Source organism: Salvelinus fontinalis, chromosome 35 (assembly GCF_029448725.1).
Source record: "Salvelinus fontinalis isolate EN_2023a chromosome 35, ASM2944872v1, whole genome shotgun sequence".
Classification (NCBI taxonomy): Eukaryota; Metazoa; Chordata; class Actinopteri; order Salmoniformes; family Salmonidae; genus Salvelinus; species Salvelinus fontinalis.
In genome coordinates, this window is record NC_074699.1 from 26,104,676 (window position 1) to 26,132,363 (window position 27,688).

A 27,688-nucleotide genomic window follows, 5' to 3' on the forward strand; every position below is an offset into this window, starting at 1 on the left:
CTTTTCTTTGATATACGTTAGCAGTGTTTTTGGATCAGCCGAGCCTGAGTGAAGGAGGAATATAGTTTGATTCATCTTAAATATTGATGTTGTTATCATGTAGCCCAGAGGTCTCCAACCGTGTTCCTGGAGAGCTATCCTGCTGTTGGTTTTTACTCCATTCCCAGTTGTAACTAACCTGGTTCAGTTTATCAAGCAGCTAATTATTAAAGCAGGTGTGCTAGATTAGGGTTGGAGTGGAAACCTACAGAGCAGTAGCTCTCCAGGAACAGGGTTGGAGAGCCCTGATGTAGGCCTTTGGAAACCCTTGGTCAGTGTGTCTCCATGTTGTTTTATACATTGAAACTTCACTATATTGATAGGCTGTGGGCTCAATTCAATCAAACCTGGATTGTGGTAGTTTGTAAACAAAGACACCAATCATTGCTGTGCTGGGTCCAATTGAATTTCAACTCGCACCTGTCTCAGTGTGTTTGTCAACTGTGCACAGAAAAGGCTTGGAATGAAATATGTTGGGTTACAAATAGGTTTTGATCCAGCATGTGGTCCATGTGCATGTGTATGTTTCTTCATGATACATAAAACATGGCCCAATATATATACTTAATATGATAGTTAAACAACTGTGTCAGGTCCTTACAGTTGTAGCAGATCACAATGTCCCAAATAATAACAATACTAATAATACATATGATATAATTCGTATATTAACACAATGTATTCCTATTTAATCAATCATACATGTTTACCCCTAGTAGTAGTATTATTATTATTATTATTAGTGAACAACCTGCGGGAGATATATTGCCAGTGCTTAGTTTCTTCGCATCCTACTGAAACCCGAGAGGAGAGAGAGTGCATTGCATCACTACCCACTCCTCGCAGCATTGGTCGCCATCCATCCCCTCTCCTCTTTCCAGTACCAAAACAGATGGTGGAAAAATCATCACATCTGCCGGGACGCACGACAACAATAGACAGCATCTAGCCCAAGAGACCCGGGGCGTCCATCATGTTTGCTGTCCAGAGCTCCATGAGGGTGTGAGCGCCTTCGGGATTTTTGACACGGGGTACCATCACGGCAGCCGAGGATTCTTCTCGCGACTGTCTGGGCTCTCCATCGAGTGGGGAAGATGGCCGCCATGAAAATTTTAACCAGCAGTGGGCTGTTCTTAGCGTTCTGTGCGTTGGGGTTGCTAGCCATGGCAATCTGCACCGACTTTTGGTATGAGACAGATGCGCGAAGACACCGAGAAAGGTGTAAAAACTACGCCAACAAGAGAAACGACCCGGGGTACATCTATATCTCAAATAGCAATCTCCCCCTCCAGATGCCTCCAAAGGGCATTGAAAGGAAAGGTAACAGTCCAAGTGCCGGAGCACAGCCTCTTATTAGGGAAAAACGGCACTTTCTGGCCGCAGCGTCAGCTATGGAGTCCCACTGCAGTCGCCAGTTCAATTCAACCATCTCTGGGCTCTGGAGAAAGTGTCATCGAGATGGATTTGACCTGGAGACAGAGGATCTCATATATAAAGGTAAGGGTGCTACAGCTAATAGCCTACATCAGGCCCTGGTGTGGTACTGATGCTGCTCACTGAGTGTAAGCTTGATGCTCAGATCCAAGCTCAACACGATCATATTGATACACTGGGCATGGGATTAACTGATGCTCATAACTGCCACTGTAGGGCCGTTGCCATAATAATATTTTACAAGAGGGCCGTTTGTTCATCATTGTAAACTACAGTAGCAAATAAATAATCAGTAAATCATCTAGATGGAAATGCCAGTCGTGTACGTGACACCGAAGACGTGACACTTGCGATTTTGTAAGCTTTGTGTGTACAGCGCTGTCCATGGTGCTGAATTTATTTTCAGGCTTTGCGCCCAGTCCGTTCGCCTAGCAGCAGCATATTAACGCGGAGGAAGGGGGTCTTCCCTTATAAAAGCGAAACGGTTTTGTCTCAGGTGCTATTTGGACTGTTCGATTTTGCTGAGTGCATTTGGCATCTGTTACATTAAAATACTAGATCATGTGTTATGGGTGATGCGTTGATTGTCACGGGGGAGACCGAGAGAAGATCAATGACTGAATTATTGATAAACATCCTGCTTCGTGGGAATTTTGAGCTGCAAGAGAGGAAATCACAGTGCATGGAACTCTCGCAGAACGGCCTCGTCCGACACACAACAGCAGGGCTTTCTGTGCAATGCCATGAGGCGTTCATGCCTGACTACTCTGAGATTCTGACGAATGATGAGCGAACAACAGCATTAATGTTAGCATAAACACAGTACCTTCGTTCAAGGAAATTCAGGACACTGAATATTTTTGAGAATTCCCCACAAATTATAGCATGTTTGTTTACCAGGATGTTTTCCTAATGTATTCAATCAGATTCAAACTGTCCAGAGTAGGCCTAGAGGACAGTGAAAACATACATGTTCATGGGTTGTTCCACGAAAATAAAGTTCCTTTTGCATCCCTTTGATATTTTAAGTAGAAATTGTTGAATGGTGAATTTTAAAAGCCTGTTATATTGAATACATCTTTACATTTTTATCAAGAATAAAGACTGTGGTGACAATATTCAGCATTTTGACATGTCCATCTATGCACCCTCGGTGACTTCTAGGAAGATTTTAACCCACTTGACCCCAAAATGTATCCAGGTTTTCAGCATCATCGTAAAGCCCTAATTATTTTTGTTGCGTTGAAAAAATAATTTCTGAACATTATTATTTATTTTATGTGATTAGTGATTATTTTACGTCCGACCCTCATTTTAAGGTCAACCCTGTTACGTGAACTGAGCTCTCGTTCTTATATGGTGAAACTATTCATTTTTCAAAACATTGAACATCTAATAGTTGAGTCGAGTTTATTTTATTTTTACAGGGACAGTGCACATTAATCAACAATGCAGTAAAAGTGCCAGTTTTAGCCAGCCGGCTAATTTTCAACCGCAGTCCCTAATAGATGGGTTAGCTGACAACGTCACGAAAACGATGCTCGCGATTCAATGGGGCAGAAGTCTGTGTTGTTATTCTGGATGGCCAGCTAAGGACAATGACAAGCTGCCATGTGGGGAATCACAGGTGGCTCATTTCAGCTAGTTGTATCTTGTTCTTGATACCAGATCTTGTTTTGAGGTGTTTTGACTGATGTCATTTCTATGCCAATATGGCTCAAATTTTCTAGCTAGCCTTTCTGGGACCGGGGGCAGTATTGAGTAGTTTGGATGATAGAGGTGCCCAAAGTAAACTGCCTGTTGGCCCAGAAGCTATGATATGCATTTAATTGGTAGATTTGGATAGACAACACTCTAAAGTTTCCAAAACTGTTAAAATAGTGTCTGTGAGTATAACATAACTGATATGGCAGGCGAAAACCTGAGGAAAATCCATCCAGGAAGTGCCATTATTTTGAAATCGGTGTTTTTCCATTGAAAGCCTATCCACCATATAAAGGGATATGACCCAGATTGCGTTCCCTATGGCTTCCACTAGATGTGAACAGTCTTTAGACATTGTTTCAGGCTGTTATTCTGAAAAATGATGGAGAATTACCACTTTGAATGAGTGGACAGTGGAAAGTCCCAGAGCTGTTTGGTGCATATTGACAATGCTATTGTCCGGTTGAAATATTATGAGGAATGATTATGATGATTATAAAAATCGTTTGACATGTTTCTTCGAACTTTACTGGTACTATTGGAATTTTTCGTCTGCCTGTTGTGACCGCCTTTGAGCCAATGGATTACTGAACAAAACATGCCAACAAAACTGAGGTTTTTGGACATAAAGAGGGACTTTATCGAACAAAACAAACATTTATTGTGTAACATGGAGTCTTGTGAGTGCAACCATATGAAGATCATCAAAGGTAAGTGATTAATTTTATCGCTATTTCTGACTTTTGTGACTCCTCTACTTGGCTGGAAAATGTTTGTATGGTTTTGTGTGCTGGGCGCTGTTCTCAGATAATCGTATGGTTTGCTTTCGCCGTACAGGCTTTTTGAAATCTGACACAGCGGCGGGATTAACAAGAAGTTAAGCTTCATTTTGATGTATTACACTTGTGATTTTCTGAAAGTTAAATATTTATAATACTGTAATTTGAATTTTGCGCTCTGCAATTTCACCGGATGTGTCGAGGTGTCCCGCTAGCGGCACGCCTTTCCCAAACAGGCTAGCTAACCAACAACTGTAACGATCTATTTGAGAAACAACAAGTAAGTGCTCATTGTGCAAATGTATTTGTTTTCAATAAACTTTGGAAAGGAAATATAGTTTACGTGTTGTCAACAATCTAAGCCAACCCTGTCTGCTTTGCCCCATAGCTGTGCATGCATTTTGTTAAACAACCATCCCATCTATAGTAAAATCATAGTGTAAAAGCAGGTGAGCTGGTTCTCCTTTTTTTTTGCCTGTTTTGTGGTGGAAAACTGAGCGGGTCGAGCATATCACGTCAACCCTAGAAATGTTTTAACAATGTCATTTTTTTGGGTGTAGCTTGCATTTAATTGCCATTCTCTGTTTCGCACAACAATCTTCCATTCCCCATGTCATACGTGGATGTATGCTGACTTCAACCCTGTTATGGTCAACCCTGGCACTTATTAGGCACTTACTACAGTCATTTATTTTATTTAACTTGAGATTTTTATTTTAATTAAGTTGAACATGTGGTCTTAATGACAGAATGCTACAATTAGGTGAAAGCAAAAAAATATATCATCCTAAAGTTACACTTCTCAAAAGGCACCGAATTGGTGGAACGACCCTCATGCTGAGGTAACTGTTGTCAGAATTGTGAGAAAGTGAGCTGATTTCTTTGATAGAATAAGGTAATCTGTAGCATATCATAAATTGACAACTATATCCACTACATCCTCAGGTTGAATTGCATTGAGACACATAGGCCCACTGGACAACATGATATTCTCTCTAGTTGCTCCCTTGTTTATCAGAATGATGAGTTGGTCTGCATCTGCAGACACCTCCCAACTCCCACCTCAAAGTGTCTCTATAGTGAAGTTAGTAGGTCTGTATACCACCATCACAGTAATACTGATATAAGTAACCTGGTGGGACCAGGGGGTAGCCACTAGCCAGATATGTTTGTGATTCAATGCTACATCTATGGCATGAAAACAAACGACAGATGAGTTGGCTTAAGCACAAACAGATCTGGCTACCACCCCACTATGAGACCAGAGCACATTGAAAGTGATTAATTTGGCCAATACTATAGATTCTCCTCAGTAACTGGGACATGGAACCCAATCCAGAAATGTCTATTTCTTCTCTCAGGCTGCTATAGTTCCATATGAGGGTGTGAACTGTTGGCTCCATATTTTAGCCTGCGTACAGTACTTTTGACTTCCTTAGCTTCATATAGCTGAATGTTTGCAGCTGAAGTCCAGGTGTTCTAAGAGTGGAGCTTCACATTGTGACTTTTGACAACTCTATCACATTTGGTAGGTCAATACCAATGTGTTGGTGATTTCCCTGCCTCAACATTGGGTTCTCACATTTGATTACTTGTTTTTGCTGCATTTGACCTAAAATGTATCAAATAATATTAGCGAGTAGGTAGTCAGATCTGCTACTGAGCAAGTGCTTAGTAAATTGGTCTCCATCCATAGCTCTTGATCTTGAGGCTCACACAATGTTAGATTTTGCAGAAGTAGTCATGGGACATAAATGTCCCACCGCTCATCTGGATGTATTGTGCTAACCCACCGAACATGAGAACAATGAATTATGTATTTCTGTACTCTGAACTGAGTGAACTCAATGCTAATCCTTGTCAACCCCTTTTTTGAACATTCACACTAGCTCATGTTTTCCTTTTTGATTCTTCCTCTTGTTTATGCCAGAACCATATAGCCTTTTCTGTTCATGGTGACTGACTAGGCTTTATGGCAGGGGTCTTCTTCCACACTTACAAAACCACGTCATGAACACATTACAACATAAATCTCCCTTCTCCCTGATCTAACAAGTAACTGTTGGTAAATCAACCACAATAATTACAGTACACAACATCCAGGAATATGTGAAGATATTTGCAATAATTTGAGCATAGGTGGTCTATCTCATCGCAGTGATATGATGAAACAGTAATGCAACTCTCGTCTCTTCCTGTTGTAATAATTAGTCTGGATACCCACCTCGCACTGAGAGATAATTAGAGGCTGATCTACATGAATGATGCCGGATGCTGTTTCTGCCCTGAATCACAGCTAGCTGTCTCTCACTTTGAGAGGCACACTGAGGATATTGCATGATGACATCATTCACAGTGACACAAAGGACTCATAACAATCTTTCTCTTTTAGAACTACTGTAGTGTCTACATGCTTAACTGAGTCACCATATTCAGTGTGGTTGAGTTTATTGTCTGCAAAGCAGTCTGTTTTATCAAGATCTTATCAAGACTGTGTTTCTATCATAATCATAAACTCTTTTCTTCAGGATTGATTCAGCGGTGCATCCCAGTCAAGTATCACTACTCTTCCTCCATCCTTCCGCGGAATTTACCCATCAACATCACCAAGACCATCCGTCAGGATGAGTGGCATGCACTCCGTAAGTCTGAGCCTGTCTGTCTGACTGTCTGTCTGTCTATCTAATGGATGTCTTACTGGCTGTACAGTATGTCTGGACTCTCCCTGTGTTCAATCATTTTCTCTCTCTCTGTCTATCTCTCTAGTTCTCTTTCTCTCTAACTGTTATCTCAGGATCAAATACATTTAAAGTGGCGGCCATCGAGAGCAATTTCATCTTCTTGTTATCGCTGTTCACCCCTCCCTGTTGCCCTCTCTAGTTTTGATATCCTTCAAAAAGATAAGGAAGATTACATGGTTCTATGAAGGAAGTGACAGGGATTTGTAAGGGTGTATGGCTCTATTTGTGTCAGGAATATTTCGATGTAGCATATGCCGAGAATATGATTGTGCAGACATTGCATTTCTGTACTGTGCATGCTGTAGATCCCACTGGGCCTCCTGCTCTGAACTCCACTGTTCTTTGTCCACTAAAATGACGGAGGTGTGTGTCTGTTGGTGCAGATCTACGCAGGATGACGGCTGGCTTTGTGGGCATGGCCGTGTCCATCATCCTGTTTGGCTGGATTATCGGAGTGCTGGGCTGCTGTCAGCAGCATGACCTCATGCAGTATGTAGCTGGACTACTCTTTCTCATGGGAGGTAAGAGCTGGCTCCTCTCTGTGTGTGTGTGTGTGTGTGTGTGTGTGTGTGTGTGTGTGTGTGTGTGTGTGTGTGTGTGTGTGTGTGTGTGTGTGTGTGTGTGTGTGTGCGTGTGCGTGTGTGTGTGTGTGTGTGTGCGTGTGTGTCTTTGTTTGATGCATTGTGTAGACTACAGTAGTTGTGGGTATATGTGCTTGTGTGTGAGAGAGAGCTACAGTGGGGCAAAAAAGTATTTAGTCAGCCACCAATTGTGCAAGTTCTCCCACTTAAAAAGATGAGAGAGGCCTGTAATTTTCATCATAGGTACACTTCAACCATGACAGACAAAATGAGAAAAAAAATCCAGAAAATCACATTGTAGGATTTTTAATGAATTTATTTGCAAATTATGGTGGAAAATAAGTATTTGGTCACCTACAAACAAGCAAGATTTCTGGCTCTCACAGACCTGTAACTTCTTCTCTAAGAGGCTCCTCTGTCCTTCACTCGTTACCTGTATTAATGGCACCTGTTTGAACTTGTTATCAGTATAAAAGACACCTGTCCACAACCTCAAACAGTCACACTCCAAACTCCACTATGGCCAAGACCAAAGAGCTGTCAAAGGACACCAGAAACAAAATTGTAGACCTGCACCAGGCTGGGAAGACTGAATCTGCAATACGTAAGCAGCTTGGTTTGAAGAAATCAACTGTGGGAGCAATTATTAGGAAATGGAAGACATACAAGACCACTGATAATTTCCCTCGATCTGGGGCTCCACGCAAGATCTCACCCCGTGGGGTCAAAATTATCACAAGAATGGTGAGCAAAAATCCCAGAACCACACAGGGGGACCTAGTGAATGACCTGCAGAGAGCTGGGACCAAAGTAACAAAGCCTACCATCAGTAACACACTACGCCGCCAGGGACTCAAATCCTGCAGTGCCAGTACATGTCCAGGCCCGTCTGAAGTTTGCTAGAGAGCATTTGGATGATCCAGAAGAAGATTGGGAGAATGTCATATGGTCAGATTAAACCAAAATAGAACTTTTTGGTAAAAACTCAACTCGTCGTGTTTGGAGGACAAAGAATGCTGAGTTGCATCCAAAGAACACCATACCTACTGTGAAGCATGGGGGTGGAAACATCATGCTTTGGGGCTGTTTTTCTGCAAAGGGACCAGGACGACTGATCCGTGTAAAGGAAAGAATGGATGGGGCCATGTATCGTGAGATTTTGAGTGAAAACCTCCTTCCATCAGCAAGGGCATTGAAGATGAAACGTAGCTGGGTCTTTCAGCATGACAATGATCCCAAACACACCGCCCGGGCAACGAAGGAGTGGCTTCGTAAGAAGCATTTCAAGGTCCTGGAGTGGCCTAGCCAGTCTCCAGATCTCAACCCCATAGAAAATCTTTGGAGGGAGTTGAAAGTCCGTGTTGCCCAGCAACAGCCCCAAAACATCACTGCTCTAGAGGAGATCTGCATGGAGGAATGGGACAAAATACCAGCAACAGTGTGTGAAAACCTTGTGAAGACTTACAGAAAACGTTTGACCTCTGTCATTGCCAACAAAGGGTATACAACAAAGTATTGAGATAAACTTTTGTTATTGACCAAATACTTATTTTCCACCATAATTTGCAAATAAATTCATTAAAAATCCTACAATGTGATTTTCAGATTTTTTTTCTTCTCATTTTGTCTGTCATAGTTGAAGTGTACCTATGATGAAAATTACAGGCCTCTCTCATCTTTTTAAGTGGGAGAACTTGCACAATTGGTGGCTGACTAAATACTTTTTTGCCCCACTGTATATGTGTGAACACATATAGGTTTATATAATAAGATGTACAATAAATCATGACATCTCTGTAAATGGAGTGTGAAGATGTTACCATTTATTGTCTGGCTGACCCACTAGGCCTACCAACATAGGAATGACATAATACTGTATATAGTTCATTGAAGTTTCTGTGAATCCCATACATTTCCGTTTGTCTCCTTGTCCTCCCTCAGGAACGTGCTGTATCATCTCCCTGTGTACATGTGTGGCGGGCATCAACTTTGAGCTGTCGCGTTACCCACGCTACATGTATGGCCTCCCAGAGGATATTAGCCATGGCTACGGCTGGTCCATGTTCTGTGCCTGGGGGGGCTTAGGCCTCACTCTGCTGGCTGGTTTCCTGTGCACCCTGGCCCCATCCCTAAGCACCCCCTCCCGTACAACCGTCCACAAGCCCAGACAGGAAAACGGAACCGTGTGATGGGACTGTGTGACTGGCCCACAAAGCTCGCAAATAAGCAACACCCATCCAACTTCGTCCAACGTTTTTGTCCAACCACCATCTCACCTCATCCCCTTCCCTGACCATACCACCTCTGTCATCCATCTGAATCATGAGTGTACCAGAGAAATTGTACATGGGAGAACAGAGCAAAGACAAACCACATCAAACTGTACTATTTACTGTACATCTAAGACACAGAGCAATGGCCCCCAGAATACTTTGGGACATGGCAAGACCTTTTTGTTGTTAAACGTTTGACTACTAACTCTATGGCAGCCTAAAGGCGACTGTTTGTCTGTTTTAGTTTTCAAGAGGAATTGTCTTAAAATGGTGCTCTCTTTTAACACACACAACACAGAACACAGTCCAAAAGCTTAGAAAGAAACTACAAGCATCTCTAAATGGAACAAACCAACAAACAAGAAAACGTGGCAGAGCATCCTGTCATCATTCCTCTTTTAGTCGGGTGGTCTGTACTGTGTTTGTTATTGTTCGCAACAAAAATTATGCTGGCATAAACTGTCCGTTGTTTTGAATCAGCTGACTGATGTCAAACATTATCCCTAGGAAGCATTATCCCTAGGAAGGACTTTACAGTTTAAGCCTAAAACCTGCTTCTTGCAGCAGAGAACCAAGAGCACAAACTGGAAATGGCAGGGGTGGAACAGAAAGATAAAATACAGAACTGTGCTTTTGAAGAGCAAATCTTTCAGCGCTTCTATGATTCAGTATGTACAAATGCATCTCTACGTAGATTCAGGTCATTGTTTGTATAAAGTAACTCTTGAATAAGAATTTTTTTCTGTTTGTTTCGAGGTAACAATGGCAATTTGGGTCTTCAGTGATGTTGTTTGCCGGAATAAATTGTATGCTTCATGATTAGAAGAATAAGAGTGATCGCAAGGCGCATTAAGTACTGTTTGAGAGTAGCAGAGGCAGTTAAAGGTCCAGTGCAGTCAAAAATGTGATTTGTCTGTGTTTTATATATATTTCCACATTATGCGGTTGGAAAATACTGTGAAATGCTGATAATGCCATTTTAGTGTAAGAACTGTTTGATCAGTTTCCCCCTCCCCACTCAGACCATTCCCAGAACGTCCAAGCAAAAGTCTTGCTTGAGAAATTGCTCTTTGCTAAGAAGCTATTTTAATTGAAAACAATCACAGTAAGGTACTTAATTATTACCCAGAAATGATTTGATATTGAAATAAGAACATCTGCATTGGACCTTTAAGAAACAGTAAATATTGTATGTTGAAGGACGGGGTTCAATGTAAAAAAATGTAACCTTCTGGTAACACATTCAAACTTAGAAACAATGACAGACAGTAATTTACAGTTATAAGTGACAATACCTGCCGTCTTGGATTTGGCAGGAATTGAACGGCAGACACCAGTGTTGGACTTGCATTTAATGTATTCTGGCACAAAAACCTTCACATAGCACAAAACATTGTATGTAGCAAGTATCAATGCATTAAGTGATTTGGTTTGTGTGAATTGCTGCAAAATGCCGGTATTTGCACAGCATAGATTCCCAAAGCTTCTGTTAAAGTTTATCATTGAATACATGTCTTATTCAACATTAACATTTCTGTTAATATTCTTCTGTAAGTGAAAATGAGTAATGTTGAGATTTACATTGAGAGAGCAGTAGGGCTGTAAAAAGTCATACTTAATATTATGTTTACATCAGTAACACCGCTGGTATGTTGTTTTTTCCAGTCTACCAATCCTTCTGTCCTCACGTTTGAGGCAGGGGTGTCTGCTCTTGCCCATAGCTGTTCTTTGTATTCTTCCTCAGTAGGTGGAGACTAGGAATCAGCTTAGGTCTCTTGGAGACAAGACCAATAATGTGGCATCTTGTAAGCAGACAACATGATGTCCTGTTAAAGCATCATCTGCGTCACTTCAGTATGAAGGATCCCTATTGAGTCGACCACTTTCCTGAATGAATTGAGGGAGCTCACCATTTCTTAATTTCAGTGCCACTTTTGCCCTAGGCAACAGGCAGTCTTACTGGCCCTTTGCAGAGTCCCCTTTGCAATTCATAGAGACAAGGAGAGGTCAAAAGGCCCTCATTTGGGTAACATTTGATTAATGTACAGTTCTCGCAAGACTTGAGACGTATAATAATTATACAAGCAGACTTGTGTATTACATAAAGGGTCTGGGATGAAACTCAGGCCATGTTGGGAGTTTGTTTGTGGCAGGTCTGGGTTCAGGCAGGCTTCGGAGGCTAGCACTGCACATGAATTAAGATGGAATTACAGGTAAAATGGAATTGATGTGTTTTGTGAGTACAGAGTACTCAAGTAACACTGTTTTGTTACCTATATTTAAAAAAGCACTCATTGTGACACTTTTTCAGCAGTGTTATGAGGTGAGGTGATGAGCTATAACCTTTCCAGTGAATTAGTATTTGACTGTAGATAAAAACATTGCCTCAAAGTGACTACAAAGTGAAACATCCCAACATTGTTACTACATGTAGCACCACCTCAGACTTGTAAAAGAGTTGTGGATATTGGTGGTGTTCTGCTGCCATTCTGAGCTCATCCACAGTCTTCTCCTCCAGCTTATATCAACACACATGTACAGGTTTTGTCCCTTAGATCTCTAAATTGGCCAATGGGATTGAATGCATGGATAATTGCTACAATAAACAATACATTTGTTGCAATTGCGTTGTTTGAGTAATGATAAAGGCTTTGTTGCTAATCCGGTTGATAGAGAAATATCTGGGTAGCATAGCAAGATTTCGGAAAAAGTAGTAAAATGGCCACGTAAAAAAGAATGAGAGAAGGGGTAAGCACAATATACAACTTGAATGCAAAGTGACAGCTAAGTACTTCTCTTATTGGGACTTCTAGTGTTTCATGAGGAACTGGAAAGTGTTCAGCGTGAGCAATGTGGGACACTGTATAAATGCCACAATTTCAAGTGGCACCTCTTTAAGTAGCACTGCTATGATTTTCTACAAGTCATTTATACTGGTTCAATCCACGAGGATGGAGAAAGACTATTAAAATACATTATAGTCTCGCATGAGATCATTATGGTTCATTTCTTTTAATGTATTCAAATTTGTGTCCATTTTTTAATCTAATTTATTTTACTGAAATAAAATGTAATTAATATACTATTCTGAAGTCAACTGTGTCTGTATATTTCATGTATTTTAGATGTCTATGTCATCCTATGTCACAACAGAAAAACACTGAGCTTAGGTAAAGCTCTTCCTGTGAACTGCCCATCTGGGCTTACATGTACACTATTTCACACCCACGGAGACTATAATCAAATAGGCTGTTATGGTTCTTGCAACCACTGCAGTAAAGTTTTGGTTGGACATGTGGCTCATTTTTCAGAGGAATTACACGATTGCCACGATTTCACAATAAAAAAACACCATCATCCATCTCAGTTTGTCTTTCATCAGTGTGTAGCACATATTCATTCTCCAAACTAATACAGCATTTATGAGGTTTTAAAAACAATCCCATCGATGTTGCTGACATCTGTCAGTTAGTGAGCTGACACTGATTTAGTCCAAATGCTAGACTTACTTTAAGTGGACCTCAGTGGATGAATTCCCTGTAATAATATTAGGCTGTGTTTAGACAGGCAGGCCATTTCTGATCTTTTTTCCCACCAATAGGTCTTTTGACCAATCACAGATCTTTTCACATTAGATCATCTTTAGGGCTGATCTGATTGGTCAAACACATATCATAATTATGTCGCATGTCTAAATGCAGCCATAAAGGCTAAGAAACCCTGGGCTAGGTGTTGCTTGTCCCATCTATTGCTTATGACACAGTGCCACCTAGAGGAGAGTTGGGTATTTTCTGGCTATGTCCTCTGTCGTGTTAATTCCAGTCATTTCGGAAGAGTCAAGGCTGCAGGGTAGCAGCTAACCATCGAACAACTGACTACAGATAAATTCATAGTTTACATGGGCATGAAAAAAGGTAAACATGTGATGTCATTACATGATATGCAATCAGAGTACATTCCAAAATATACATAAAATACTGAAAAATAAACATTTAATAAATGATCCCTCTCTCGTCTTCTCTATTTTAGTACAATAAAACAATTCTTATAGAGAAATGACTGGACAGTCTTGAGATGAGCCCTCATCCAACATATTAAAATACATTTATAAACACCATTAACCCTCAGCTATACTAGCCTTTCTGGATCAACTCTTTTAAAGACGACAGGATAGATTTTTACAGATAATATCACTTTTTCAAACTAATCTTAAAAATAACACCATACCAGGTATTTTGTTGAATTCCTTTAGATGATAAAATATACCTTTCTACATACATGTGAGCCACTAAACCCAACCTACCAGATATATATATATATTTATTACACACCTCTGGTCACTAGGCAATAGCTTTCATTCAAATAAATCTCCAGAAAAAAACCTTGATATGCTCAGAATAACCAGGACGCTTCATTGCTAGGTTGTGGTGTCAGTTATCTGTTATGGTTGAACAGATTCATGTTTTATTTCTTGGCACGGTAGTGTGCCCCCACCACCATGTAGCTGTCTGGTGACAGTGGTGAGAAGTCCTTCATGTTGGGGGACTTTCCTTTGGCCCGACAGGTCCTGACCGGGGTGACCGGTGGACTCCGGCAGGGGTCATGCTTCAGCATGTAACATCCCAAGGTCTCCCAGCCTCCCCCGATGCGCACCATCACATGACGCTCATTCAGCATCTGCAGGAAGAACAAGATGGAGGGGAAAGTCAGAAACAGCAGGTACAATAAAACCCATGACTGCTATTCCATTTGAGCAACTTAACCAATTCAACCATATCACAACAAAAGTACTTGTTTGTTGCTCAGTACCTAGCTTGGTTTTGAATCCCCCTTCACCTATGTCTGATTTCAAGTAGGCCAAGGCATAATAACCTTGGAAAATGTTATGATCTACTCCCCAGACTGAAACTGCTCTTGTATGACCCCCCTGAGCCAAGAGAAGATACCCTTCCAATCAAATATTGACCTGTTCCTTCTGCCTGTGTAACAGCTCTCATGAAAGTCAAATGATCTCTGAGCCATAGAAAGAGACAGCTTTGTCAAAATCTCATTAAGCCAAATGAAACACTGCCTCATGACGCCAGCTGAGCACATGCAGTGGACTAATCCACAGACATGCACGCACGGGCACGCACACAGAGAACCCAGCATTCATAAATAGTACGTTGTTGTGAAGTCACCATGTACATAGTTACACTTAGAACACCCGTGATAGCAGGCAAACACAGACATCAGCACTCTTTAAATCAAGCCCTCTGACAACTACTGCATAGACACCTTCCTCTACACATCACCCGCTGGTCTGGTGCAAATCTGACGCTACCATGGCAACAGCTCTCAAATAATACAGTCAGATTGTAAGAAAATTAAAGCAGCGAAATAGAGACCGCGGTCTCTTTACAAAGCTGTAGCTCCACACAGACATCTAGATTCCCAAGAGGCCTTTGCCTGGCCCTCCGTCCTGTCAACACCAGCCCACCCCCTCCTTCCTTATCGCCCATAACCCCTTCATTATGGAACCATTAAGAATGTGATAATACAAGCAGATTTACACCCCTGCTATACGCCTCCTATCCTCCACTATGCATACTAATGGCGAGATGGACGGTGGAGGGGTGTAAGTGAATACACACACGCACATACACAAGCACCCACGTGCACACAGACAATGCCTGGTAATCCCATTTACCAACCCAAGGAGCCCCTAAAACGTGATTTGCCTCAGCTGTCCACCGGCAGATTAAAATGTTATTGCTGACAGAGGGGTCAAGTTTGACATAACACACGAACACAAGGGTAAGAGGGAGGGAGGGAGGGAGCAGTGGAGGGAAACACCTATTTATGTTTTTTCCATTCATCAACCTTAGGTAAGAGCTGTCCATACAAATGTGGGATAAAATACTGTAGGCTATAAGGATTTGTCTTTTCAGTAGTCTCTCAAAAGCACTATATTTCAAGAGCTCTATGAGGAAAATATATTTGGGTGACTGTATTTAATTAATTACATATGTAACAGAACACTAGTCAACTCAGAATACTAGTCAAAATATGTTATGACTGTTATGGCTCTCAAAACTCAATATTCACATAGTGGAATTATGCAAGTAGACTTTCTCAGCAATTGTGCACACAACCCCCTGCGGCAGACATCTTCTTCGATATAATCAGATTCATTCTAACAGCCCCTGCCCCCCCACATGTGTGCCTTTACTCCAGCCCATAAGCTGACTGCTTGATTCCCCTGTGTCCTCCTTCCCTGGCAGCTCTATTGATTCTCTCTCCTCCCGTTTGTTGTTGAAAGATTCATGAGAATGCTAATGGAGAAGAGGCCTTCACCCATCATCCACTAGGGGCCATGCTTTAACCATTCCCTTCTGAGGAAAGATTATTGTGATTGCACTGGTCATTACATGAGAGATGGAGTAATTGTATTGGAGAAATTCACATGTATCTCACTCTACGGGAGGATCTTGTCACATGCAAAAAGTGCAGGGACTTTAGTATGACCTAACCACAGTCTCCTACTTATTCTTAAATGAAACTACTTTTTTCTTTTAGGTAACCCCATAGAACTTTAATGATTGCTTAAATGGAGATATGTCTTCTTTTTATAGCAGTCAGACCACTGCTAAAATATAAAGCAAACCAAACAAAGCTCCTATGTGTTCTGATGGAAATAGGAAGTAATGGAAGTGAGAGGTTTTAATGTCTCCCTTCTTTTCAGTGCCAGAAACAGTTACCATCCCTGCTATAAAGCCTGGTGCTTAATTGGGCTTGGAGAAGAAAAGCCTTCCTTTCTTCAACAGCTGAGAATGCTGCATGGAGCCCTCCAGGGCTAGCATGATTGAAAAATCTCCAGTGGAGAGGGGGGGTGTCATACAAGGCCAGGCTTCAATGAGCTGTCTGATTAAATCACACCACTAATGACTTGGTCTTAGTAATCAATAGATTCTGCTCTTTAAAAAGCCAAGCAAACATCAAATGATTCATACATCCAGACAGACATACAGGGGTTATCAGGGCATCACTCCACACATTCACAGGTAACATCTTTACAGGGGAGTGGACTGTAGTGCTCTATTCATACAGAGAAGAGAAGTCTGTTTTTAGTGATTGAGAGAAAGGACTCTGTATCCTACAGGTAGTGCTGTACAGCAGGGGTCTTCAACCTTTTCTTGCCCAGGAACCTCCTCCTAGGCAACCGGCGACCCAGGGACCCCCATCATACATTAGGTGACATTAGAAAGAAAATAAGATATGCTCTTTTCTGGTGTGGATGACAATAATATACAGTATATATATATTCTCTTCTTTTTTTGTTATTCACAATGCATTCATTCTGTTGTTGCTAGTGATATTATTTTTTTAAATATATATATCTTTTTTACCCCTTTTTCTCCCCAATTTCGTGGTATCCAATTGGTAGTAGTTACAGTCTTGTCTCATCACTGCAACTCCCGTACAGACTCAGGAGAGGCGAAGGTCAAGAGCCATGCGTCCGCCGAAACACAACCCAATCAAGCCACACTGCTTCTTGACACAATGCACATCCAACCCGGAAGCCAGCCACACCAATGTGTCGGAGGAAACACCGTACACCAGGCAACCTGGTCAGCGTGCACTGCTCCCGGCCCGCCACAGGAGTCGCTAGTGCGCGATGAGACAAGGATATCCCTACCAGCTAAACCCTTCCTAACCCGGACGACACTGGGCCAATTGTGCATCGCCCCATGGGCCTCCCGGTCGCGGCCGGCTGCGACAGAGCCTGGGCTCGAACCCAGAATCTCTGGTGGCACAGCTAGCCCTGAGATGCAGTGCCTTAGACCACTGCGCCACCCGGGAGGCCACTAGTAATATTCTTAAAAACATTGAATTAATACAATTAAATACAATCACTTTTTTATAGTATTTTTTATTTATCTTTTTTCGGACCCCCTGCGGTACATGGGCTGCAGACCCACGGTTGAATACCTCTGCTGTACAGTAATAACAGTTAGGATGGAGATGTTGGGCACACAGACAATCTAAAATGAAAAAAGTAACGTAGCCTGGCACAAGTCCATGCTGCTGTAATTAAATCTGTAATTAGCAGTTATGCTCAGGAAACCACAGAAGACTAAAATAAGCCAAAGTGTGTTTAGGGGAGGGCATCAGGAAAAATACAGAGCTTCAACAGACATGCAACCAAACCCCAGTCATTTGACCTTGGTTGCTGAGAAACACTGAAGGATGAAAGAAAGGAAAAATACAATACCCTGAGCATGAAACCGTCAGGGTACGCATATTTCTCAATTTTGTAAATGTTCGTCCTAAACATACAGCCTCACTGAACTTGGCCATAAACCAACAACATCCCTTGGCTATCCATTTTTATGACCTCCATTTTCTTTGATGTGGCGTAAGGGTATGTTTCCCATGTTAGACATTTGACTATTACTGAGAAACAGGTGTTCAGTGAGTCTAAGGCAGCCATTATATCTAAATGGGCAGTAAAAATAAGTCATCTGTTGCTCAGGGAAGAAAAATAGGAGTGCAGTTGTAACTCAGCGTGTCAGTTTATTGACAAAGACAGCTAAATCACATACTGTTATTGAGTAACACATTCTAAGCCAATGGATTTCAATAACATTAACTGAGCATTAAAACAGTCTTCTGTTGGTGACCAATTGTCCCCAAAAGATGAGAAACAACATACGATTTGGTCTGTCAGCTCAGTGTGGACAGCAGACAGATGATGCTACAGTGTCAGTCAAGGCCATATAGGGAAAGCTTCCACTGAGGAAGCAATTGATGCATTTCTGGTTCATTGAGACCATAGAGTTCGACCACATCCAATTATTGGTAAATTGGCTATGGAATTGAATAGTCCATTTCAGAATATATTAGATATGGAGCAACTGAGTAAAATGTGTATTTGAATATAATCAAGTATAAATGTTAATTTTACATTATAGCTAAGATTTCACTTCTTGTTTAACAAAATAATATAGAATAACTTATTAGTAAGACACATTCAATACATATTAAGACAAATCAAGAAATACAAAACTGGGCATGTTTTAATAATATTTTTTTCCCATTAGAGGGTGTGAACTCAGTCTACCGTTGCCAAGCAACCCTGTATCCCATGGGGCTTTGCCTGGAACAAGTTCTTCTCTATAGATTCCCACTTATTGCAGCTTAGTGCAGCAAACATACCCTCATTGCTCAATATATGTCAATCAACATTCTTAAATATCACATGATTAAAAAACAAACACATAAAGAAATGCAAACAATGTAATATGTTGGTATTAAGTCAATTCCAACAAATTAAAATCCTTACATTTCCTTATGTGGTTGTTGGTTTAAATTAATGTTTATGTCCATACAGTATGTGTCCTATAAATAATGTCACTCACTGCTGTATAGAACAATATAAATATAATCTACTTCCATGGTTTCACGCAAATGCCTGAGGTTTATTAACCCCGACAATTAGGGTGAAGGAAGGGGTTTTGACATACTCGTACGTAGAGGACCTTCTCCCCGACACGGTAGCGTCCTTTAGGATGCTTCTCCACAGGGAACTTAGTGGGGCAGCTGCATGGCGGGTCCTCGATAATGTTTCTCACCTGAAACACAAAACATCTCTCAGATAAAGCAAACAAAGACATAACCTCGTCCTACCCGTAGGCTATACCTACCAGCATTATCACCGCTAAGAATGTTTGCTAAACAATTGGAGAGGAAGTCTGGTGTGCTAGACTAGGTCAATACTTAAGATCTTTCCTACGATACAGTCAGTGGGGCAAGATGACACTGATTAGCTACTGTATTTCTCATTACATTGATGGGTAATTCATGGTTACTTTAGGCCTATTTGAGAGTAGGTACTTACTATGTCATCCAACAAGTTGCATGTGCTTGGCGTTTTCTTAGCAGAAGATTTGCTTGGACGACGCGCCTTGGGCTTAGGTGAGGGAGAGGGTGATGGTGGTGACGGCAGTAGCGGAGGATGTGAAGGAGGAGGTGGAGAGGGGGAGATAGGGGTCTCTGTAAGGCTCAGGGATGAGATAGTATCTGTGATTGGTGTTGTGGGAGGGGTCTCAGTGGAGGTTGTGACAATGGTAACAGATGAGGTTTGAGTGGAAGTTGTGCTAGTGGTGGTTGACGAGGATGAGATGGAAGTTGGAGAAGTAGGGTCTACTGGGGCTTGGGAAGGGGGTGGGCTTGGACTGGGAGGTGGGGTTACAGAAGCAGGGGGTGTAGGAGCACGGAGCAGCGGTAAGATCAAGTGAAGAGTTGTGGGTGAGGGGAAGGGGAAGGCCAGAGGTGATGATGGGGTGAGAGACCCTCCCTCCTCCCTCTCTATCTCTCTCTCCAGCTTCACCAACCCTGGGGGCTCCACACCATAGCTGAGAGTGAGTCAGTGAGACACCACGACTGTTAGACGGTTAGTAAAGAAAGATTCCATGAACTGGGAAAAGCGCGGTTGTGCAAGTCTCTGAGGGAATGATGTACACAGAGTCATGACAACTCACCTGGCTGCAATCCTTCCCAGCTCCATAAGACAGAGACACACCTCCCGAGGTTGTTTGTGGAGCACTGCCCATAAAGTACACACAACACATGTCATGGCTAAACAAATACTGTCATATTCATTTGTAAAGCCTGAGGACATGAACAGCAGCTAAATGTGCGTTTACATGAACGTCCATGACAAACCACACAGACTGTCAGAATGTCAGGACACACAAAACAGCCTTCATCCTGCACCAAGCTATTTGAATATCAGGAGGCACACAGACAAAATTGAATATGTGTTTACATTTCAAGAACCACAAACATCACACATGCTACCGATTAACAACGAGTATCATTCAGCTGCTTGCAAAGATAAAACAGGACATTATCTGTGAGGAAAATGAAACCAAGAGCAGCATTTTGAATACGGGTGAATGTCAGTGAGGACTCAGGAGGGGTTATGCCTTTCTCCAGCGCCCAGCTATTGTTGAAGCTGAACTCAAATCCCTGTAGGCACTAGACACGTGTGTAAAGAAAACGTGGGCATGCAGGCTAAACACAGCACGCTTAATGCCTGTAATCATCCGTAGTCTTCAAAGTTAGGCTCTCCAAAGTGATTAAAATACTTATCAAAACACATCTTGTTCTAAACATGTAATTTCATTTCACAGGGACAGAAGGTGTGGTTTTGTTTTGGAGGGAAAGGAATCATGGATATACTGTGTAGTGAAATTAACTTCTCCCAGTAGCCTAACATGAAAAGGAAGCACCACCAAAACACAAAAAAATGGGAAAAGTTATGGTATTATAGTTCAAATGTGAGACACATTGGACACACCTCCCGACAGTGTCCATAGGTAACCTTTGATCTTTGAAATTGGCAATGAAGTTCCTTGTCATTGCTCTATTCTGTAAATCCATCCCTACACCAGGGATGCAGCAGGGAAGCGGGAGGAGAGAAAGCAGGAATAGAGTAGAGCAGACATAATGCCACAAATACACAGTATACACTTACATGGAGTTGTACGTTGAAGTACAACAATTTAAGCAATTACGTACGTATGAAAATATACAGTATGAATGACTTTAAAATTCCTGTTAAACATAAATATTGAAAAATACAGCAGTCATATGTACATGTCCTATCATTCTGAGTGCAATTCACCAATAAGCCAGTTTAGTCAGACTAGGGGGCAAACTGATGTGTATGGTAGTTAAACATACACATGAACACTCTCAGTGTCACGCATGCCCATGCAGGAACATGCCCAGGTGGAATAGGTATACCGCACACACAGTTAATATCACTAAATGTGGTCAACATGCAATAACTAGTCTCCCATGTTCCTCAGTACTGAAGGCATCAAACAGAAACAGAGGTGAATGAGTGATACATGATCCTAAGACAAGACAATCCAAGTCAGAGAAGAAGATATATCATCCCTCTATTCAAGGTACAGAGTCAGCTAGCACTGTGAGCTGACCTGCTTTCCAGCTCCACCTGAACATCTGTCTCTTTCATTCCCTTTAAACCATCTCACCCACTCGCTAAATCCTCTACAGCTAGTGAGGAAGCATGGCTGGCGTTCTCATAGTGACAGTCACAGATCAAAGCTAGGGAGTCAGTGGAGGACAAAGACAGGTGACACTGGAGTGTTTTCCCAGTGGGGCCATGCTTCTACAGGACAGAGAAGAGGACAATGGGACACAGCACAGTCTTTCCACAGGGGAAAGGCTACTAATCCAGAACAGGCACAAGAAAGAAACCATTCCAGAGACTACTGCCAGAGGCCTCCCATGGTCTGATAAGAGGGTATGAGAGTATATATATGGATGAGAGTAGAGATGGGATAGGGATCGGGAACGTTTTAAAAGCATATGTTCTTGTGACGTGTATGACGTGTATTGTTTCTCAATAAGATTATCTCTGGTAAATCTCTGGACGTCGCACATCCTGAGCTCAGATTAGAATCGGCAGAAGTGTGTTAATGAACTAACTGTAGGGTCTGTTGCCAATTAGCCACACCATTGCAGTGTTCATGAGTTAATCTTGTTGACTCTGACAGAGATTTACAGATTCTCTCTTAGACAACTTGATGGATATTGGCTGTTTAAGTACAGATTTGTGTCCTGTCAGTACCAGACGGAGATGGACAAGCAAGTAGGCACTCACCCAAACCTTCAGACTCAAACAGGTAAGTCTCATCCACACCAATCTTCCGACACCAGTAGAGGAAGTTGGCAGCGTTGTCCCGGGCAAAGAAAGAGCCAGAAGTAGCATCAGCTCGCCATTGAATCACCCTGCGGACGAAGGGCTGGGGAAAATACACAGGGACAATCACCAAGTCAGTGTCAATACTCCGATTCAGCTCAATACACTGAGTATACCAAACATTAAGAACACCTTCGAAATCGTTCCACAGGGATGCTGGCTCATGTTGACTCCAATGTTCCCCACAGTTGTCAAGTTGGTTGGATGTCCTTTGGGTGGTGAACCATTCTTGATATACACAGGAAACTGTTGAGCATGAAAAACCCAGTAGCATTGCAGTTCTTGACAGAGCCTGGCACCTACTACCATACCCTGTTCAAAGGCACTTATATTTTTTGTTTTGTCCATTCAGTCTCTGAATACACAATCCATGTCTCAATTGTTTCAAGGCTTAAAAATCCTTCTTTAACCTGTCTCCTCCCCTTCATCTACACTGATTGACGTGTATTTAACAAGTGACATTAAAAAGGGATCATAGCTTTCACCTGGTCAGTCTATGTCTAAGAGCAGCTGTTCTTAATGTTTTTTTCTACTCAGTGTATAACATGGTATATTAGTGCATTATAATTATTAATAACAGCTCTTTAAAAAAAATATATATATTATTTTTATTTTATTTAACTAGGCAAATCAGTTAAGAACACATTTTTATTCACAATGACAGCCTAGGAACAGTGGCTAACTGCTTTGTTCGGGGTCAATCCCCGAACAATTTGGGGTCAATCCCACTACATTATCCTCTTAGCCTCAATTATTTTCTTAAAGGCCCAATGCAGCCATTTTTATGTCAATATCAAATAATTTCTGGATAACAATTAAGTACCTTACTGTAATAGTTTTCCATAAACAGTTTCCAAAAGAAACAGAAATAGCTTTTTAGTAAAAAAACTATTTCTCAAGCTAGAATTTTGCTAGGACTGTCTGGGAGTGGTCTGAATGGGGGGGGGGGGGGGGGGGGGGGCAAACTGAAAATTAACTGTTAATGCCAGGGAGGTTTGGAATTCTCTTTGTTATTGCTCTATTAACTAATTTACCACCAAAACTCCATCCCACCATAACAGGCTGTAATTTAAGGCAGTCTTTTCAATCAGCTCTTACACTAAAATGGCATTATCCTCATTTTCACAATTTCACAGTATTATTCCAACCTCATAGTGTGGAAATGTATATAAAACACAAGAAAATCACATTTTTGACTGCACTGGGCCTTTACCTAATTAACCGCCTGGTGATGTCACCAGGCAAGCCGAAACTCCACCCATGCAAAACCTGCTGATTACAAGGTCCTGTGTAGATTGTATTTTCAACCAGCAAATATCAGGAAATAACACTGATCAAATGTTTTCACACTTTTACAGTGTTGGTTTCATCAGCTGTTGAACAATATTTTAAAAACAAAAAACTTGGGCCTTTATTTATTTATTTATTTATTTATGTCTAGTCAGATGTGAACCATAGAAAGTAACTCCAACAACCAGCACTTGGGCAGATTCTGTGTAAGATTATAAACAATATTGAGTAATTTTGTTTATAAACTTAGGAAACAGTTACTAGTAAACACAATTCAAGAATGACAATGAAGCGTGGCATAATGCTGTTCTCAGTCAGTATCAGTATCAGCAGCAGCAGCACTCTGAGAAGGGGTGAGGAGAACCACAGATGGTGACTTCAAAACCAGAGACACTCAGTGAAACATTCTGTCCTTTATTGTCTACTTTCAAGTGATGGCTAGGTTTCAACATAATAAAAAATACACCAAATGTACACCAGAGATAGCTCAATTGCAGATCGCATTTTTAGACTGAGCCACTGAAATACAGACATCTGTATGGCATAAGTAAGTTGATGAAAGATCAATATTCTTAACTGTGATCATTTAATGTATGCTGTCTATGGTCATGTATGTTTGTATGTTACCTTGCCATTACTGGCTTGGATCATCCTCTCCTGTAGCTCCTAGGCCAGCTGGCACAGCAGAACCCCATTATCCAGCCTGTCCATCAGGCTGTCAGCCGTGACCCCAGAGTCTGTGGTGAGAAATGTCAGTCACCAACACCATGCTAAACAGATCACAGAAAGGGGAGCCCATTTGACATCAAATAGTTGTCTTACATCATTGTGTGCTTTACATCTGATAATAATGTTTTATAAAAAAAAAAAAATGTACATGATAAGTGACTATATAGTGGCTACATACTGATCATGTAGAGCATTATATGTCATTACACAGGTGTTTTTGTCCTGAGGGTACTACTCACTGCGATGACACAGATGTACTATACTGCTCCAGCATTATTTGTGAATAATGATAAGGGCGTTGATCTGGAGTAATGCATTTTTATTATGCCATATTCAACTGAAGCATTTGCCTTGTTAATGGGACCTTATTACTAACAACGTCATTCTCATGCAAACTTCCTGGTTGTAGACCTAGAAAATACCTATGTGTGGCTTTGCATTGTTGCAAGTCGATCCCTATGCGTGAGGGATGGATATTATCTAGTCATCTCCCCAACAGGCTGTGACATGTTCAGGCCCTTCCTGACTTCCTTCCAATAATATCTTAACAGGGTTCCTTTCAGTGACCAGACATGCAGGAGTATTTCAAGCATTTGGGTTCATGTGTGCCTTTCCAGTTCAGAACACCAACCAATAGCTTTGTCCCCATTATCCAATATAAAAAGTATGATCCAATTTCATGTCCTCGCATAACCTGTATGTCATTGGGTGACATTCTAATTGATGTTCAGAAATGACAAAAATAGGCCTATGTTGCACAAGAATTGAGCTAAACCAATGCATCACATTATCTTAGTCACATTCCTTGTTCAAAGTGTTTTAAAAGCCCCAAACTCCAAGATGGTTACAGGTTTGTTGCAGGTGTTTCGTAACAACATAAAAACCATGTGAAGGTCACCCTACCCAGAAACATGTTGAGCCAGAGAGCCAGGTCCTCTCTCATGGGCAGCAGACTGGCCTCGTGGCGGCTGGGGAGCCATTTGGTGTACTGCTGTGGGCTCTCCAGACCAGGCCCATTGTGGTGCTGTTTGGGACTGAGGGGGCAACATATTCTGAGCCCAGTGAGATGTATTGGACTGTATTTGTCGTCCTCTGTTTCCACCGGACTGTTCATGGTTCCCTCCTCTTTTGCCTGCAGGACAGGAGGAAAAGAAGCTGTTAATGTTATATTTCATTCATATTTAAAATATTCTGTATTGTCATTTTTCTAGATTTGCAACATTTGAATATGTCACATCAAAGGAGGGAGTTGGAGAGCTTATTTGTGATGCGACATTTCTATCTGTAAATCAGCTCTTTGTCAGAGGGGCGTCGACCTGTCTGTCAGCCTCTGGTGTTTCAATATTTTCTGTACATTTCTAGTTGTATACGTCAGGACAGTCATTCTGTTTAAAGTTTTAATAGCCTACTACAGCAAGAGTTCAACCCAACTCAAACAAGCTCTAGCCTCTTGTTCAGTTGACAGTAAATCTAATGGTGTGGAACACCCTCATTGACCCTAACCAGGCCTAGGAGAACTCCACACCTTCCTCCCAGAGCAGGAGCCAGGACAGGGGCATACAGCTGAGACAGGAGCCAAGCGTGGGCCAGGACGGGGGGGCCTATGAGAGTCATCAACAGAGCACAGTAGGAGGACTGTCCACCAGACTCCCACATGAGCGGAAAGGTTTGGAGTTGGTGGAGGTCCGGACAGGAGAAGGTTTTGTCACAGGTAAAACTCGTAATGGTCTTCAGTGTGGAAACCAAAAGCATGGATGATTTACATTTACATTTAGGTCATTTAGCAGACGCTCTTATCCAGAGCGACTTACAAGTACATACATTCATACTTTTTTGTACTGGCCCCCCGTGGGAATCAAACCCACAACCCTGGCGTTGCAAGCGCCATGCTCTACCAACTGAGCTACACAGGACCGTATGATAAACATACAGACAACATACTAACCCACACAATAAACACAAACATGAACACACATGCACCAACCTTTTGTCATAACTGTTAGTGTAACTGATGTCAGGAAAGGATTTCATAGACAAATATCTAAGCCAAGAGTGAATCCCCTGGCACTATTCTATGCCTCATTACTCCTCTTTCCAGACAAGTATTCATCATAAAGGCCAACCCCATGCAGAGACATGCTTTGGCTTCCCGTAATCCCCACAGTTAATCTGCAGGGGTAAGAAAACAACACATGCACCGGGGTTGCAGAAAAGGACTGAAGAAAATATACTGGTCAACTTCAACAAACACTGTTACCATAAGATGCCCAGATTCTATGGTATGTACATAACTTCAGATGTGCCGTTCATTTCAATTGCCAAGAAAATGTGAGTTCTGTTTAAAGTCACAGACTATTGGAAGGTAAACAAACTGATTGCTGACAGGGACGTAACCCCCACAGAAGCCATCACTCTAATTGTACTGAAAATAGCATTTGTTGATAGGATACACATGTGCAAGCAGTATAATTTCAAGGTATTGTCCTATTGTCTTCAAATATTGACTATGGAGCTGTCATGCTGTCACATAGGCACCCACGTGAAAAAATACAACAGTTTCCTATAGAATTCTACAATAAACTGTAGTATACTGTAGAATACTATACTACACACCGTAGTATCCTTCTATCATGCGTAGTACTTACTATAGAATGTTGTAGTGTACTATAGAATACTATAGTAAATACTACAGTATTTAATTTGCATATACCCTGCCCATTCCCCTCCCTATATCACAATTTGTGCCACCCATAATTGAGAAACATACATGAAAAGTATAGACCATATACTGTATTTCCTACAAGTTTTAGAAAAGAGCAGAAGCGCTGAACTATCCGTTCAGAATTTCTCCAGTAGGTTTCCTGAAGGAGAAAGCCTCCACTTCTATGTCAAAGATAATAAAACAAACACACTATAGTAAATACTACTGTATTGTCCGCAAAACACTACAGTACATACTACAGTACACTACAGTCCGCAAAAACACTACAGTAAAGTACATTCCGTTAAAACCCTACAGTAAATACTACAGTACACTTCAATCCGCAAAAGCACTACAGTAATTACTATAGTATATATTACAGTTCTCTTTCACTACAGTATTTATACAGTGCATTCGGAAATTATTCAGACCCCTTGACTTTTTCCACATTTTGTTACATTACAGTCTTATTCTAAAATTGATTAAATAGTTTTTTTCCCTCATCAATCTACACACAATACTCCATAATGACAAAGCAAAAACAGTTTTTTATAAATATTTATAAAAAACAGAAATACCTTATTTACATAAGTATTCAGACCCTTTGCTATGAGACTCAAAATTGAGCTCAGGTGCATC

At 41.4% G+C, this 27,688-nt stretch overlaps 1 protein-coding gene and 1 pseudogene across 1 annotated transcript; one reads left to right on the forward strand and one right to left on the reverse strand.

The window, feature by feature from the left end:
• The first annotated feature begins 830 nt into the window (after positions 1-830).
• Positions 831-12,636, forward strand: LOC129834630 (transmembrane protein 178B-like). The gene is made up of 4 exons (XM_055899805.1): positions 831-1,536; positions 6,485-6,598; positions 7,081-7,218; positions 9,220-12,636. The coding sequence occupies exons 1-4, from the start codon at positions 1,134-1,136 to the stop codon at positions 9,465-9,467; spliced, it is 903 nt and encodes a 300-aa protein (XP_055755780.1). The 5' UTR covers positions 831-1,133; the 3' UTR covers positions 9,468-12,636.
• Positions 12,637-12,705: 69 nt separating this feature from the next.
• On the reverse strand, positions 12,706-25,470 carry LOC129834633 (growth arrest-specific protein 2-like; annotated as a pseudogene).
• Between the last annotated feature and the right edge of the window lie 2,218 nt (positions 25,471-27,688).

Bases quoted from the DNA above. Each gene is read 5' to 3' on its own strand.
- LOC129834630 (XM_055899805.1), top strand. From the start codon at position 1,134: ATGGCCGCCATGAAAATTTTAACCAGCAGTGGGCTGTTCTTAGCGTTC. The intron at 1,537-6,484 runs GTAAGGGTGCTA...TCTTTTCTTCAG, and splicing joins AGAGGATCTCATATATAAAG to GATTGATTCAGCGGTGCATC. The intron at 7,219-9,219 runs GTAAGAGCTGGC...GTCCTCCCTCAG, and splicing joins ACTACTCTTTCTCATGGGAG to GAACGTGCTGTATCATCTCC.